The following is a 17,128-nucleotide window of genomic DNA, read 5'->3' on the forward strand; positions in this document are numbered from 1 at the left end:
TGTGAACTGCTTTGATTCATAAGAGAAAAGTAGGGCATATTTTTATTTTTTAAAAATTAAATAAATATTTTAGCAACAGCTGTATTGTTGTCAATTTTTTCTTAAAATACACCAAGATTATCATGCTACCTTGGGTTTTCTGTTTTCTTTCTTTTTTCTTTTTTGTGGCGTGGGCTGAAAAATGTACCTTCTACACATGCATGGTAGTTTTTTCAGGTCTTCCCTTTCCCAAGAACATGCGTGTACAAAAGGCAATGTGCACAGTTGTGCCATACTAAATAGGGTTCTCATTTATATTAATGGGAGCAAAGTGCCCATTAAAAGAGTTACAAGCACATTGAAGATGTGGCACTCAATGATTCAGGGTCTACACATCTGGCATTAGTTACTAATGAACCTTTTGCCTGAAACCTTCCAACAGCCTGGGGATAACTATTGTTATTCCTTTATGGAAATTGAAAGAATAGTTTTATCTGCATGTATGTCTATATCTGGAGTAATGCTGAAGTTCATGTTAATTTATGAAGCACTCTTACAAATAAAGATGGTGTATTGTTGTTTACAGATGTAAACAGCAGTTAAAGGGGCCCTTTCTGAATAGGCTCCAAGGTGTGGTGGGAAGGAATTTAACCAACAAATTGCTGTCCTGGTCCATATTGGGTCCTCCCACAGCTGCAATTTGCCCATGACATGAAGTTCTCATTGACATCAATAGAACCAACAGATATTGGGGCAAACAGCAGTTGTATGGTGAGGTGATTGATCTAGATCAGTGTGGAGGAAAAGAGTTAAGGACCCCTTTCCCTCCATGCCATGGTCCCTGTTCAGATTAAGACCTACCCATGCCTGCTGTTTATATTTTTTTTAAAGCCAAAACATGTAGGTCAGATGATGTGATAGACATCATGTCAGATCTTACCCCAAGTCACTCTGAAACATATGAATACAATGTCTACCACACGGAACTTGCCCTTTCATTGGAATCTTCATCACAGGTATATCTCCATGTGTCCCTTCCAATGATTGTGTACAGATACGTGCCTCACAAGGGTCCATTAGATGATGACCAGATGATAATCAGGAACAAACCCCTCTCTGTGAGGGCATCCTGATTATGGAGCTCCCTCTGGAGGGATGTTCAGTTGTTCCCAATAGTGCTAATTTTTACAGAACCAGGTTAAACTAATGGTATTTGCTCATGCGTTGGTTTTCACGTTTACTGGTGTTTTTGAGTTTTGTTGTGGCTTATTTATAGTCGTTTTATGCTACCGTTCTGACATGTATGTTTTAGTTTATTTTAATTTTCATTTATGTTATTTCATATCTAGAGGCCACTTCTGGCATTTGGGGGAAATGGAAAGGCAGGTTATAGAAGTTTAAAATATATATTAGCAAGATCTGGTCAATATCAAGTGTTTATATCCTGCCTTTCTGATAGAATTTCAGGCAACATGCATTGGGTTGACAGACCCAGACCTACGGTACTTAGGTTCAGCGAGGTCCCTGCTTTGGGTGCATTCAGACCAAGTCCTGCCCCCTTTAAAAGTGCATTGGGGGATCCCCTCCCATGTGCAATGAATCTTACCATTGGTTTGGCCACATGTAGTGGTAACATCTTGAAAAACTAGGTGACACAAAGAGGCTCTTCACATGATCTGTGCGGAGAGCTTTGGGAGGGTCTGTGGGGAGAGTGGGTTTTCCCAACCTTCCCTGCAGATGATCCCTTACCTTTCCCTGGGTAGGTGGATTGCCCACCCAGACAAGCAGCAACTCCAGCAAGCCACCCAAGGCTCACCCGGCAGCTCCGGGAGTTGGGTGCAGGGAAGTGCCACTGCACGGCGCCCCACCCACCAGAACCTAAATAATGCACCATGCAAGTATACAATGCATTACTAGTAGTCCCCCCTCCACCCTGAGTGTACAACACCCCCCCCCTGAAATGAGGCTAAGGTGTGGCGAACGCATGAAATAAACCAGGAAGAGTAGTCTCTGTTGGCTACTAGTTGTGGAAGGGCAAGGCCAGCCTGCTCACAACAAAGGGAGCAATTGCTCCCTTAACCTTGTTTAAGAGGGTGGCTATTTAGGCGAGTGTGCCACCGTGAAGCCACAGGGAACACCCTCGAGCCCAGGAGTTCTCACGAGCATGCAAAACCAGGCTGGGCTCCCTTAGCCCGGTTTTGCACTCTCGTGAGAATAGCCTCAAAGTATCTTGGATTTTTTTATGAATTAAAGCCAGGCCACCAACTAATATATTGTTCAAAAATAACTCAGCACAAACATGCTTTAGTCATGCTGGATTTTATTTGCAAAGAAAGTGGGGTGGTCTGCTGTGGGCCATAGAACTACACAATTTTACTCATCTCTCTTTGTTGGAAACCATCTTAAGGATAGACACAGCACTTGCAGCTGTCATCAAAAATCAATTGACTGGGACAGTTGAAGCTGAAACTCTGATGGTTAAAACATTGGTAGAACTTCCTATTGTCTTCTGGGTCAGCATAGATACCATCTGGTTTGTCTGCACAAAAGTTATCAGGCACTGGTGGTCCCACAGTTGTAGTAGTATCTGGCTGACCAACAGTTGTAGTTGTATCAGTATCTGGAGGAATTGTACCTCCACCAAGAGGGCAGTTTGGCTCAATGGGCTCTAGAAAAAATATATAATATCATTTTTTAAAACCACATTTGTGCTAAGTGACTCCATATTTCTAACTGCCATAGGAAAGTTTCCAACATGCACCATAGATACCAAACCATTTACATTATTGTAAATGTTATTAATTTCAATGAGCCTTATGAATATCTAAGGGTCTATTCATGCTTTACACAGCAGAAGTGTTCCCTGTTGTGTATCTGTGCCTCCTGGTGAACAGGAACCTATGAAGGAGCAATATATGTTGGCAATTCTGTGGGGGCATACGACTGACATACAATGGGGAGCAATCATAGGGTGCAGCTTCCTTCCACTGCTTGTGTATAGGCATGTGTCTCCCTAAGGCGGGCTCCAGGTTTAAGGAGGCCCTCAAGAAAATGCTCTCCATGGGCCCTCTTCTAGCTGGGTGGGTTCTGAGGCTCCACCATTGTGATATGAAGACCACAGAGGTGATCAGAAGTGTGTCTACAGCAGCTGCCAAATGATGATGCTGACCTCCAGCACTGGCCTTGTCCTCACCCTACACTTTAGTATTCATCACAATAGAATCTGGCAGGAGTGTGGTAAACACCTCTGCTGCATGGTAGGAACTGGTCCCAAGTGGGCTCAGAACTGCAAATTCAGTTGCCACTGGGTGCTGATTTTGAAACCTCCACCTCAAAGGCCAGCTCAACATATGCTTTCTGTATTGGCCATATGGAAGGTGACGACATAACCAATGTGATCCCACTCCTTTTACATGGATGTAGGTATATTTGGAGACTCTTTAGCCCATTCACACATTATGTTCAACACTCATACAACAAGTGTACAACGTACACAGGTACATTTATTCACATGTTCTGTTGAACACAGGTACAGCAGCACACTTCTTAACTAGCCTCCTTCAGATGTTATTAAAAATGGAGGCTGTTCTTGAGTACAGCCTCTGAAAAAGAGTCAGAAGTCCTGCTGGGCTATCAGTCACTTTCCCCTGTCAGGTGGGCACTTCATGCTTACAGCCTTTGTCTGAAGGAGTGAAGGTTATAAGGGTGTTGGAGGGTGATTCAATGTGCAGGAGGCTCATGAGCTTCCTGCTCAATGAATGCCTTCAACACGCCTTTGCCCCTTCAGTCGAAGGCTGTAAGTGTGAAGCCCCCACCCGGGAGGGGAAAGTGATTAATAGCCCGGCAGGACTTCTGTGTCTTTTTCAGAATCTATACTCAAATACAGCCTCTGTTTTATAATGCCTGAAGGAGGCTTCTCTATACTGCATATCAGGGGGCCTATATATAAGTTCACTTTTAAAATGAATGTGGGTACAGTCATTCACACAAACACACGTTTGAGCGTACAGACATCTGCACACTCCAACAACATAATGTCTGAACAGGGCGCTTAAACCACATATCCACTTCTCTTAAGCCCTCCCACATTCTTAAGCTCAGGATTATAATAAAATGATTATGTTTTTTCAGCACTGAGACTGCCTTCCAGCTCCAATGCAGCCCTGACACAGTGTTCTGGCTCTGTTAGAGTGTGCACCATGTAAGTCATTGTACACACATACGGATCTGTACACATGTACCATTATTCATACATTATGTTGAACACTTATCTCTGCCTGCATTTGAGCGGGTTTGTACCCAGGTTCACTTTTAAAATGAACTCATGAACTGTCATCAACACCGAAAAATGTACATGTATACAGACCCCTGTATGCATGTACAATATAAAGTCTATATAGGGTTTGCGTGTCTGCATGGAATGATGGTGTCATGTGACATGATCTGTGTTGTACAGGTGAGGGAGGCACTACTGATTCTGTACTATATTTAAAAAAACCTCTCACTGGCCTAAATGTCTGAAGTAGCCCAGAGGCGAGGTATTAACTATGAATTCCCCAAAAGCCCCTCAACTGCTTTGTAGGACCATGACTGTGCAAACCTGGCCCAGGCCCACTCCATCCAGCCACTGTAGAACAAATGCCTTTGTGCAGTAGCTTCAGACAGGAGTAAGCAATGTTGGCATCAGGGTATTCAGGGGAGCAGTGGCAATGATGATGCTAGAAGCATGCCCTCGACACAGTGTAAGGACAAGATTTATTATGCTGCCACAGGAGTGCCAGTATAACCATATCTCAGAATTAAGACAAGCTATTTGCAGCTTTTGCTGGTGATTTCCCAACAGTACACAGCCATCATTTGTCTGTAAGTATATTTGAGAATTTAAACAGTTAGCCAAATGGTCTATTCTCATGATGTTGTCCTTCATATCAATATGAATGCCAACAGCACTGAGTAGAAGGGGTTCACTGATACTCCTAGTGGTAAGACCTGCATGTTTGAACCATCTTACCATTTGTTTCAAGAAGTCTCTTCAGCTCACTTATTAGAGGATATTTTCCTTCATTGCAGAAAGTGCCCAGAAAATCATCCAGATCAATGGCCCAAACCATGGCACCTCCAAAATTGTTGTCCTTCAAGTACTTGACCTGGCCAAAACATCATTAAATTTTTAAATAAAAATTCCAGGCATCTTTTCCATCTCATGGCTGTTGCTAAAACTATTGGTGGACATACAGATCAGCACAGTGCTGGGCGGCAGTTGTCTGACATCCAGACTAAATGCTGCATTGATTACAGGGGAGGGACAATTTTCATGATCATCCCTTCCCTCTCAAACCCACGGTGCCTCTCAAAGATATGTCCCTGATGGTCACACAGCCCTTGGAGTCATATTTTGGGGAGGCACTGTAGACTTCAGAAGGAAGGGGAGATTGGCAAAAATCGTCACTTCCTTGTAACACCAGTCAGGGGCATAGCTAGGGGAGAGGAAGCCCATGTTCACCCCTCTCCCTGGCGGCTCCCTCAGAGTGAGGGAGTTAATGAAGAAAATAGGGAAGGGTGGAGGTGGGGGCCCATAGGACCTCGGGGGCCCGAGTTCTTTGCACCCCCCCACTCAATTATAGCTACACCACTAACACCAGCGCAGCATTATTCCCGATGTCAGATAGTGGCTGCAACAGTGTTGTGCTGCTTTGTAGGTATGTCAGTCATCATTTACTACTTGAAGAATGATGGGTCACAGATGTGCTAAATAAATATGCACACAACCAGAAAGATTTCTTTTGCTATCGCAATCTCATAGAACAATATATAAGTGAATATATTATCTGAATATCATATGAAAAGCAGATTCTAAAATCCAGGCATGTCCAAGTGCAAATAAAGTCTTGCCTCAAAACAGTGTGACCCGGACTTTATGTTGTGGGGCCTGGTTTTAGTAGAGTTTGTTTCTTTTTTTTAAACTCTTTTTTGGCCGCACCTCTGCTGAAAAAGATGGCCTCGGCAGCACTTGAAATGTTGATAATGTTCCTTGTAGCCGGCTCCTGTCAGTCACCATGTTTTCCCTTGAGAGTAACCAGGAAATGGCCTTATGTTACTTGATGGGGTCATTTCCTGGTACCCTCTACAGAAAGCAGAATTGGCTGCCAGAAACATTTTCAGCTGAAGCTGCCATTGCCCACAAAGACACAGCAAAACATGTTTCAAAAAGAAATAAGCCCCACTAGCAACAATAGCAAGAAGGGTAAAACTTGCCCAAGGTAGGCACGTTTTAAAATGGGGGCTTAATAAGGCTGACTTAATATACAAAAATATTAATATTTAAAACAACAATAAGAACATTAGTCTTGCTGGATCAGAACAAGGACTATCTTGTCTACCACTCTGTTTCCCACAGTGGCCAACCAGATGCATGAAGAATTACTTCCTTTTTTTGTCCTAAATTTTCTGGCAACCAGTTTCATGGGATGACCCCTAGTTCTTGAGTGGGTGGGTGGGTTATCTTTGTCCATGCTTTTCACACTATGCTTTTCATACTATTCTTACCTTGTGTTTGTAGCTGCAAATGTTGTCATAGCCAACCCATTCATTCCCCTTGTAGGTATATGGGACTTTCTGATCATCAATCCATTCTTGCGTGGCAGTTGTTAAAAAGGTGCAAATCTGAGGAAATATCACAAGAGAACATTCTACAATTCTTAATACAAAAGGAAGTCAGTATAGGTAATCTTGGACTCTAGCAAGACAGCTTTTTGCTGATCCACAACGTAAAACTTAATAAGGAATATCAAACAAAATGTATTACGACCTTAGATTATATCTACATATGAGAGCCAGCGTGGTGTAGTGGTTAGAGTGCTGGACTAGGACTGGGGAGACCCGAGTTCAAATCCCCATTCAGCCATAAAACTAGCTGGGTGACTCTGGGCCAGTCACTTCTCTCTCAGCCTAACCTACTTCACAGGGTTGTTGTGAGGAAAAACTTAAGTATGTAATACATCACTCTGGGCTCCTTGGAAAAAGAGCGGGATATAAAATGTAAATAAACATATGGAATATGTAGGACTTACAGATGAATTATTTTTTAATGTGCATTAAATGGCTCTGGGATCACAATATTCTCAGACCATTACAGATTTCTGTAAAGTCATATTTTCAAAGGACTGCTCTGAAACTCGTTGGGCGGCAGGGAGTAAGCTTTTATTATTCCAAGTTTGATTTCTATGCCAGATATAGCTAGGTCGAATCTTAGCTAAAGAGAGACCATGAACCTGAGAACAGAGGAGAATCCAGGGCATTTTTCTCCAAGTTAAGTAACAAGTTGGACATAACAAACAACAGTCAGCTTGATGAAGAGTTCTAGAGAGTTGGAAAGCTTGCTGCACACAATTTTGTGATTTTTTTTGTTTGTCCTAATGCAGATATTGCCCTGGTTTGGCTTGAAGATTAGGTTGTAACTCTTTACCTCATAGTAAGCCCAGAAGCCTGCCTCACGGGTATAGGGTCCAGCTGAGCCAGCCCCAGATACAGGAGCACCAACAGAAGTATCCGAGGAAGTGAGCCTGAAGGTGCGTCCATAGGTAGGGAATCCCATAAGAAGCTTTGAAGCTGGAACACCATTATCCCTCCAGTACTTCATGGCAAAATCCTAACGAGATATGGAAACAGTGCTCATCTCATTCATCAGCCTCTTGGAAACCATTAAAATGTTGAATTTAGAGAATTAGAATGCTTTCCTTACACAGTTGAAATACTTGAAATCACCCTGATCTTTGGATCCCACATACAAGGGGCTATTGTGTCCTGTGGTGGTATCCCAGCCTCCGTGGAAGTCATAAGACATTACGCTGATGAAATCTAGACGTCTGGTGTGAGTGAAACACAAAGTGATATAGGGCTTGATTTCTTAGAGACCAGTGGCATAGGAAATGCAGGAGACTCCAAAAATATCCTCCTGAGGCATACGCAAGGCATTAAGTTACAAATTCATGTCCTTAGGTTTGCATCAAGTTTGCATCAAAGAGCCCCTGGTGACGCAGTGGTAAAACTGCTGCCCTGTAACCAGAAGGTTACAAGTTCGATCCTGACCAGGGGCTCAAGGTTGACTCAGCCTTCCATCCTTCCGAGGTCGGTAAAATGAGTACCCAGAAATGTTGGGGGCAATATGCTAAATCATTGTAAACCGCTTATAGAGCTCCGGCTATAGAGCGGTATATAAATGTAAGTGCTATTGCTATTAACCAGTCTTTAAACTAGTGCTTAACACCATGCAACATGAAAATGCTACTGATTATCTGGTAATCGTTTTGCAGTCAGTTTGCATGATAAAAGGCATGACTGACAACCTAAAACATGCCAGAATTATATTCAACACGTTTTTCAAAAAATGAGCTTTATGCTACTTACTTTCCTATCTCAGCTATTTCATATCCTGCATCAATGGTTCCTTTGCCAGCAGATACAGCAGCTGTGATTAAAAGCCTCTTCCCATTACATTTATTGTTCTCAAAAGCAGTCAACATTTCCTGGGGAGACATTTCAAATGTTAGTCTTTATTGTTAGCATTTGTTACTCATGCATCCCCACAATATTCTCAGCATTCATGATCCGTTCCCAAACATCTTTGAAAGCATCCATGTCACCCATAAGGCCTTGCAAGTAAAGACACAACATCTGGTTCAATTCAATTGTCATCTTTTTGGTGATAAAGGAACTAAGACTAACCCCCAGACAAGTCTGATAGCATACTTCAAGCTTGACCAGATTATCTAACCACAAAAATTTACAGATATCTGGCAGATTTAAGGGCATTTCTAGCTACCCAATTCGTTTGTTATTTGGCTCCCATTTATTGCACCTAGTCCACTTCTCCAGTATCAAAGTTGCACTTTTTACATTCTTCCCAACACTAAACACAGTGTCTTGTACCTGGGAACATGAGATTTTCTCACTCAGGCAGAGCATCTTTTGTTTCTGTGATTATGATATGAAATGTGATAGAGGGTCTGACTAGGACTGGGAAGGCAGAGGTTCAAATCTCTGCTCAGCCATGAAGCGCAAAGAATAACCTTGGACCAGTTACCATCCCTTAGCTTAACCTACCTCACAGGGTTGTTGTGAGGCTAAAATGGAGCAGGGAACCCCATTTGCTGCCCTGACTTACTTGGAGGAAGAGCAAATACAAATGCAATAATTAATGTGGGGTGCAAAAACTGTTGGCACCTACTGGCACCAATTAAAATACCAAAAAGGTTTCCCCTCCTTCTCCCTAATTATTATATAGCCTTAACAGTTGACATGCAGGACATAAGCCCCATAATGAATAGCTGTACACAACTTTGCTTTCAAGGGCTCGTATGAGACACCAGGACAACATGGTTGGAAAGATGTTTTGGAAATTAGTCATTAGTACCAGTTCTCTGTTGTGCTGATCATTGGCAGAAAGTGTATGGGCTTCTCACCTGAATCAGGACAGTGAAGCGCTGCTTATCTTCAGGAGGGCTGCCCCTAGAGCCTGGGTATTCAAAGTCCAGGTCGATCCCATCAAAACCAAACTTACAGAGATATTCAGTTACTGAATCAATGAAGATTTTACGATTGGCAGCTGAAGCAACCATTTCAGTGAACCTACAATGAGAAAATCCCCACATGCCATTATATACCATTGCATCCTAGATATTATTCTCTTTCTAGTAAAGCATATTGCCCAATATGTTGTCTTGCTCTGTTTTTCTATCATGCATTCCCATAATTTGGATTCGGCATATTCCACAATCACACTGTGCAAGAGCAGTAACTCGTCAAAGATGCAAAATTCATACCCCGAGAATCTCAAGAAACGTAGTGGCTTACATAGCATGCAGAGAACTGTGTGCCCAAGAGCAAAGATGGCTTCAGAGGAGGGACGTGGGTGGGCAAGTGCTCCCCCCAGACAAGTGGCTTGCCCCCATTTTTGTCCCATAAATCTAATATGCAGCACATGGCTCACTGACCCATAAATGCACTTTGCCCCTTCTGTGGCCCCCCTGGGTTTTTTTCCTAGTACCACCACTGCCCAAGAGGAATGCAATCTCACTGGCTGTGCAGGACTCATCAGTGCAAGGACGCTCCTACTCATAGCAGGGGAGACCCTGTACATTCTAAGTATTGCATCCAAGCAGCTGGGACTGACTCTCATCATTCCCAATGGGAGGCAATCACAGCTGCTCTGATGCAGCACTTAGGATGCATGGAGCCTCCTCTGCCATTGGTAGGAGAGTCCTCATGCCAGTGAGTTCCAAGCAGCCAGTAAGATTGCATCCCACTTGGCTATGTGGCTGGCTGCATGGTGTGTAAGCCACTGTTCTCAATGCAGGCAGCAAGTGCCTTTTAAACATTGCCTATGCTCAGCTGCGTGGGAGCGACTTAGCTGTGCATGATTACTTCACAGCTGGATTAACATCTAAACGCCCCAATCGTGTGAGAGGGGGCTGATCATGTGGGTCTCTCCCACTGAATTGACATTAGGGATGTGCAAGGGAAAAACTAGTTTCATTATTCAATTCATTTCTATAGTCAAACCCTCATTCATTTACTTAGCTCACTTGTGTTTCAGGTGTTACTTCAGACAATTTTTAAAATTGTATTAATTTTCATTTGCGGGGGAGAAGGAGTTTTTCTTTTCACAAGATTTTTGCCTCCACCTGCAGAGGCTGGCGGGGTTCATTTCAGTAGCACCTCCTGGTGGCTGGCATTTCCCTCCAAGAATGCCCCAGATGTTGTGTCATTCCAGACATCTTTGAGGGAAATGGAATTTTCAGAGACTTCCCAAGATCATATTCTGTGGTATCAAATTCTTAACATTGTCACCATAAAGATGGGAAACACAATAAAGGGGGGAAACAAAGGATACTCACTTCTGAGTGCCAAAATTCCAGCCTCCAATAGCCAGCAGTGTGACAAGGTTGGAGTTCCTGTAAAACACGTGAGTGGAAATCAGTGCTATTGTAACCCCAGGGTTGAAAATGAATTTTTGAAAAACCTTAAATGTTTAATATCTTTTAAAAGCCACAAAGATATCTGGATATACATGAACATTACAGTAGGCCCACACTGAAGGAGGAGATCTCTTACCGCAGGGGTTCTGCTGCAACACAGGCATTCTACAGTAAGGCCATTGTGGCTGGGGAAGATGGGAGTCGTAGTACAATGGCATCTGGGGATCCAGGTTTGAGAATCCCTGCCTTTGAGAACCCCTACCATTGCAATCAATTAACATTGTAAATTACACTTTAAAAGATCTCCTCAATACTATAAAGAAAGTGAAAGCACTTAAAAATGATACGTTTATGTATGTATGTTTAGGTAGGTATAGATTCATAAAATTAGTTTCAAAACATCCCAGAAAGGACCATCTTCTCCCACGTGGTCCTGCCCTCCCACTTAGGTAATAAATCCATGTCCCATCTTCAGCAAAGGTGCAAGTGGTGATGGATAAGTGGAACAAGGCCTCCTTGGCTGTGGTACCCAGACTACGGAACACCCTCCCTCAGGAGTCATGTTTGGAACCCTCTCTGGGTACATTTCACTGTCGCATCACAACGATTTTGTTGTAATGGATATATGGGCTGGAGAACAACTGAAAGTTTTTCTCCATTTTTCTGATTTTGGTATTGAGTCATAAATTAATGTTTGTTTTGCTGCTGGTATTATTTTTATTTTATTTTTCTGTGTAATGCTTTTATTTCTGACTGGATAGAATAGTAGAATGCAAATATGTTAATAAATATGTACACATAAATAAGAAAGGAAAACACTGACTTTTGCTTAAGTGCTTGGAATTCTGGGAAGAGTCGATCTTCATCATTCCATTCATAAGGTGCAATCTTATTTTGATTCATAGTGGCAAAGGCATATATCAAATGAGTACAGAGATTTGGATCGATGTTGCTTGGAAAATACTTGGCTGGTTCTGGCCTGTACTGAGACCAGTTGGTGAAATAACAAACAAGTTTGTAGGCAGAGCCTTAAAAGAGAGGGGGGAAATCCATAAATGGCAAAAATCAGAGAACTAAAAAAAAATATCATTTTAAATCAATGGTATTATACCAGTATTAGATGTACAAGATTCAACCTATTCTTCACTAGAAAAAGACTTTTAGTTTATCTCATTCAGTAATGAATAGAGTTTCTTTCTAGTTGTCGATATGGTCATAAGTCCAGTTCAGAAGATGGAAGCCAAAGTTTGGCTCACCTTCCCCAATTTCATTATGCTTCATTCAACCAAACGGGCAGGGTGGGTGGCTATTCTGGCCAGCAATATAGTTGGGGATTTTGAAAAATGTGATTCAAGTTGAATATGACATGTAAGGCCCACTTTATACAGCAGGCCACAGGCCACATTTTCTCACCAAAATGAAAAAGATACAGGGATCTTATATCTTTCCCCATCCATGACTGTGAAAGCAGTTGGGGGGAGTGATTTTGACTAGAGAAATAGAAGGAAAAGGAAGGGATAAGCAGCCCCTTTCATCTACCGCCAGAACTGCACTCAAGGTTGCAGGCAGCCTCCCATCTTCCTTTCGTATAGTCTGGTCTTCCTTTCTTTGACTCTCTGACCCGGTCCCTCTGTGAGTTTCAAATGCCAAAATATCAATACACTATACTTTTAAAGAGCATTACTCCTTCCAAGAACCTTAGCACTACAGCAGCCATGAGAATGACTAAGACTGTTGCATTTACTATGTCATTCCTTGTGGCATCTCATCGCAAACTGCACTTGCATAATGAATTTCACTAGCATAATTCGAATTGCGCTTTTGACAGAGTCCCAGGAAAAATATATGAAAAAGAGGTGGACAAAAGGATGCAGATTTCATCGGACTTCTTCCCAGTTGGCAGTGTATCATGAAAGGTGCCCCCCCATCATTATTCTAATCATGAATGTAACTCAACCATATTATATCAAGTTAGGAGAAGGAAACAGAAATGACTAAATAGAGAAAATAATCTCTGTTATGAAGTACTCAGCTTCATGGGGAAGTTACCCTTACTTTACTCTCATTAACCATAAGACAAAAGGTTCTCACCAAGCTGCAGCTGCAGCAAAATAGCCAAACCTGCAAGAGAAAGGTGAATAGAGGTTAGGAATAAGTTGACACCTTATCAGCATTTGAAAGTAGGCTGAACTAAAATGGAGAAGTGTGTTTCATGCAAAATATTTACACCCTGTGAAATGTCCCCCCTGGGATCATGTGGGAAGCTGCAAAATTAGGCAAAAGTGTTCAGCCATTCGGAGAGAAGGTAGGAAGCATTGCTCTCACTTTGGCTTTGTGAAGTCATCACATAGCCACATTGACCTGGCATCATCAGGATTCCTATTCCTTTTATTTTACCTTGCCATATCTTCTATTGTAAGACTTGTAAGAAACACATTTCAAAATATTTACTTTTTCATAAATTCCAAGATACAATACAGGTGGCCCTTGTTATCTGTGGTCCCAGCACCAGTGGTTTTGCATATCTGGGCAATATAGACCCAACCTCATTATCTGTGGTTTTAAAAATAGGCACAATTCACCTATTCATGGTTCCTGATTGGCCAGAAATGACTTCTGATGTCATTTCTGGCCACCATTTTGAGGCATGGAGCCATTTTGTGGCTTTTAAAAAACAGATTCCAAGATTTTTTGAAAACATTCTCAAAATCTAGAGGATTTGCAGGTTTGTGGGGTGGGGGGCTTTCTGGAGAGCTGGAGGCCTGGAGAGCAAGGTACTGTGTTTTATTCCCTTTATTTCTGCTTTTTTTGGGCCCCTTTTTGGCTCAAGGAACCTAACACCCCAATTCCCATAGACTCAAGGTCTCATTATTTGCATTTTTGTAATCCACAGTTGTAGGCTGGAATGGAACCCCCATGAATGTCACCTGTAATCACCCCTGAGATAAATCTCTCTTTTTCTCTTTAAAGAAAAATTCAACACCATATACTTACTAATGTCTTACTCCAATGACCATCAACTCATACTTCCTGTTCTCAGTAGGTAAAGGTTTAAATACTTGAGACAGCTGTGGCCTCTCTTGTCAATCAAGAGCCTCTGTGATATTAGAATAACCCTTCATGGGCTATAAAAAGCCTGATGTTCCATCCTAGTCAAATAACGCCAAAAGTAGCAGCATTCTTATCCTCCAATTCTTGGATTTCTCTAGTTACCTCTTGTTGCGAGAACTTTAATGTAGGGATTACTAGAAGAGGGATTAAAAGTCAATTTAGGTTTGAAGACTGGTTATTTAATGTAAACAGGGGATATAGTATCCCTGAAGAAATCAGCCAATCAGATTTTTCAAAACATAGCCTGCAGTTCCTCATGGTTTTGAAGGAATTATAATATGGTGTAGGACAAATGAGAGTTCCTTTTCTAAGACATTTTTCTCAACCTGGGATAGCTGATTTTTAGATAGGTTAACTATCATAGTTGACTTGAGGTTTTTTGTTTGTGGTCCTGCATTCTGTTAATTTGCTCTCTCTGCCCTGTCCCTTGATGTTTGGATGTCCTTTAAAAAAAGGTCTAGAATTATTCCCTCTACATTTGGGGGCTTGAGCCTGTATCCACACAGATGCTGAAAGCAAAGTCTGTTGACCACTATTACCCCATGAATCATCCATCTCAATACTGGTGTCTGGGGTGAAGTTGAACAATAGTGATTTACAGGGGCGGAGCAAGGTTGTAGTGGGCCCAGAGACAAGATTTTAAAATGCCCCCCCCTCACTGAAGCTCAGTTCATGAAGTAAAGAAATTTTAAATGATGCTGAATAGTGGTAACAAAAAGCATAGTAAATATAAAACATATGTGCCACAACAGAACATCATCCTAAATTATTTTTAAAAGGTTTTGTAAATTGTGGATGATGCAAGTCATTTAATGGTACTAGAGAAAGACATGCCTTTCTGGTAGCTCCAGGTCTTAACACTCACATCAGTTTTGGAGAATGAATACAACTGAAGGAAGCCTGGGCGGGTGCGTGGCTGGGGGAGTCAGTCATGTGACATGCCTCTGCCCCCCCCGCAAGGCAGTGGGCCCCCAGACAACTGTCTCCCCTTGCCCTATTGTAGTTACGCCCCTGGTGATTTAGAGTCAGATCTCATTTTATTATTCCTATTGTCACTCCATGAATAAACTTTATTCATCTCATAATCTTTCAAGTCTCTTTGAAACTCATGTAATTTATTTTAACTCCCTGCTTCATGCCTCCAAATCCTTATCCAATATGGCCACATTATTTTACAGGGGGGAAACAGGAAGCCAGGAAGGAGTGGTTTTTGTTGAAGTCTGTTCCTATACTTCAGCTTTGGCAAAAATTTGATGAGCTATTTGCTGTTTCATCATTCCTTATCTTGTTCAATCCATCGTTGCTCTGTTATACAGAAGTCAGATGCCTTTTTTTTAAACTTCTGTGTTTCTTTCCTTAAGAAGAAATGAATAAAGGCTAAGCCCACTCTCCTTGCAGAACCCCCACAGGCACTTCACACATGTCGTGTGACGTGCCTCATTATATTCCAGCCGCAATTAAAACTTTTGATGCTAAGTTGTCCTCACAATTTTTATATGGTGTCTCTGTATGGATAAATGCAGCATCTTACGGGCTTTGTAATATTCATGTCCGTTTTTTAAGAGCTTTGTTAACATTACCCAGTTGTGTATCAAATGCTGTGGTCCTATTAGAGACGGGGCAATGTCCATTGGAAACCAAAGCATTGTTGGCAGCAATTATACTTTGGTTAAGCATTTATGTATTTCGAAACACTTTGGGGTTACTTTGCCATCTTGTTGAGGATTTATTATTATTATTATTATTATTATTATTATTATTATTATTATTATTAATTTGTTCAGTTTCTATACCGCCCTTCCAAAATTGGCTCAGGGAAGTTTACAAATAAAACAAAAACAGTTAAAATCAATCAACAATTAAAACAAAGATCTTAAAATACCATAAAACAGGAGTTAAACAATAGTTTTAAAAACCCTGAAAAAACAGATAAATTAAAACCCTTTGCAACAATTTAAAAACCCTGGAAGGCCAGGCCAAACAGATAGGACTTAAGGGCTCTCCTAAAAGCCAATAAAGAGTTCAGATTACAGATGTCTGCAGGGAGTGCATTCCACAATCCAGGAGCAGCTACAGAGAAGGCCTGCCTCTGACTCGCCACCAGACATACTGGTGGTTACTGGTGATGGACCTCCTCAGATGACCTTAACGTGCGGTGGTGATCATACAGAAGAAGGCGTTCTCTAAGGTAACCTGGACCTAAGCTGTTCAGGGCTTTAAAGGTAATAACCAGCACTTTGTATTTTGCCTGGAAACATATCGGCAGCTAGTGCAACTGTTTCAAAACAGGCATAATATGGTCTCTCCGAGTTGTTCTTGGTTTGCTCTTGGTTTAAAGCTGTTTTCCAGAAAATTAGTCAAATTGGTCTGCCTCCTGACCATCGGTTTTTGATGGGACGCACTTCAGCTTTCTCTTTAATTAAGCAAGGACTTTGGGATATAGTTTCTCAAGAGTTGGTTGGTTAAGTTAGTCCGGTCTGCTCTTTAGTCCAATTGGGTATTAACTACCAGAATAATTGGTGTATGGCTTCATACTTAATCTTAATAATAGTTCTCATCAGATTGCTTTTGCAAAGGCCTGTTTAAATGCTTTTCCTTTGCAGGTATTGTTAGGGAGATTCCAGGGTATACCATTCACACAAAGATTCTGCCCATGTGATAATTTAGAAATAGAGATTGTGGAGTTATTTTGATCTGTGGGTTTTATGTGGATTTAAGACAAAATCTTATCTGCCCATTATTAATATCACAACCTGGTCGTATGCAAAATTTGTCTTATTTGATTCCAGGTCTGAGATAACCCTTGCTGTAGGTAAAATTTTAACAGCTGTGATTAAACGTAGGAGGAAATTAATAGCTTAAATGGTTGTTTTGTTGATATTAATGGTACATAAAATTGTTTATTTGTTGTTTCTAATTCTGTATTTTGGGTCTTTTGACCGTAATAAACTGACTGACTAACTGAGTTTTTTATATTTTGTTTAAAAAAATTCTCACCCAGAAAGCCTCCCCATTTTGCCCTGAAAATGTTAATGGTCAAAAATTTGGTAAAGTCTTATTAG

At 41.5% G+C, this 17,128-nt stretch overlaps 1 protein-coding gene across 4 annotated transcripts in view; it reads right to left on the reverse strand.

Annotated features, from left to right (window-relative positions):
- Positions 1–2,282: 2,282 nt before the first annotated feature.
- Positions 2,283–17,128, reverse strand: part of LOC128322954 (probable chitinase 10) — a 64,765-nt gene continuing 49,919 nt past the window's right edge. For all 4 annotated transcript variants that reach the window (XM_053245289.1, XM_053245288.1, XM_053245290.1 and 1 more), the window contains 10 exons: positions 13,047–13,076; positions 11,779–11,983; positions 10,875–10,931; positions 9,441–9,606; positions 8,386–8,504; positions 7,721–7,844; positions 7,445–7,627; positions 6,526–6,642; positions 4,991–5,126; positions 2,283–2,647 (listed from right to left, as the gene is read on the reverse strand). In XM_053245289.1, coding sequence (XP_053101264.1) covers positions 2,382–2,647; positions 4,991–5,126; positions 6,526–6,642; positions 7,445–7,627; positions 7,721–7,844; positions 8,386–8,504; positions 9,441–9,606; positions 10,875–10,931; positions 11,779–11,983; positions 13,047–13,076 — 1,403 coding nt within the window. In that variant the 3' untranslated portion in view covers positions 2,283–2,381. The remainder of the gene's footprint in view (positions 2,648–4,990; positions 5,127–6,525; positions 6,643–7,444; positions 7,628–7,720; positions 7,845–8,385; positions 8,505–9,440; positions 9,607–10,874; positions 10,932–11,778; positions 11,984–13,046; positions 13,077–17,128) is intronic.

The sequence above is a fragment of the Hemicordylus capensis genome, chromosome 4, assembly GCF_027244095.1.
Source record: "Hemicordylus capensis ecotype Gifberg chromosome 4, rHemCap1.1.pri, whole genome shotgun sequence".
Lineage (NCBI taxonomy): Eukaryota > Metazoa > Chordata > Lepidosauria > Squamata > Cordylidae > Hemicordylus > Hemicordylus capensis.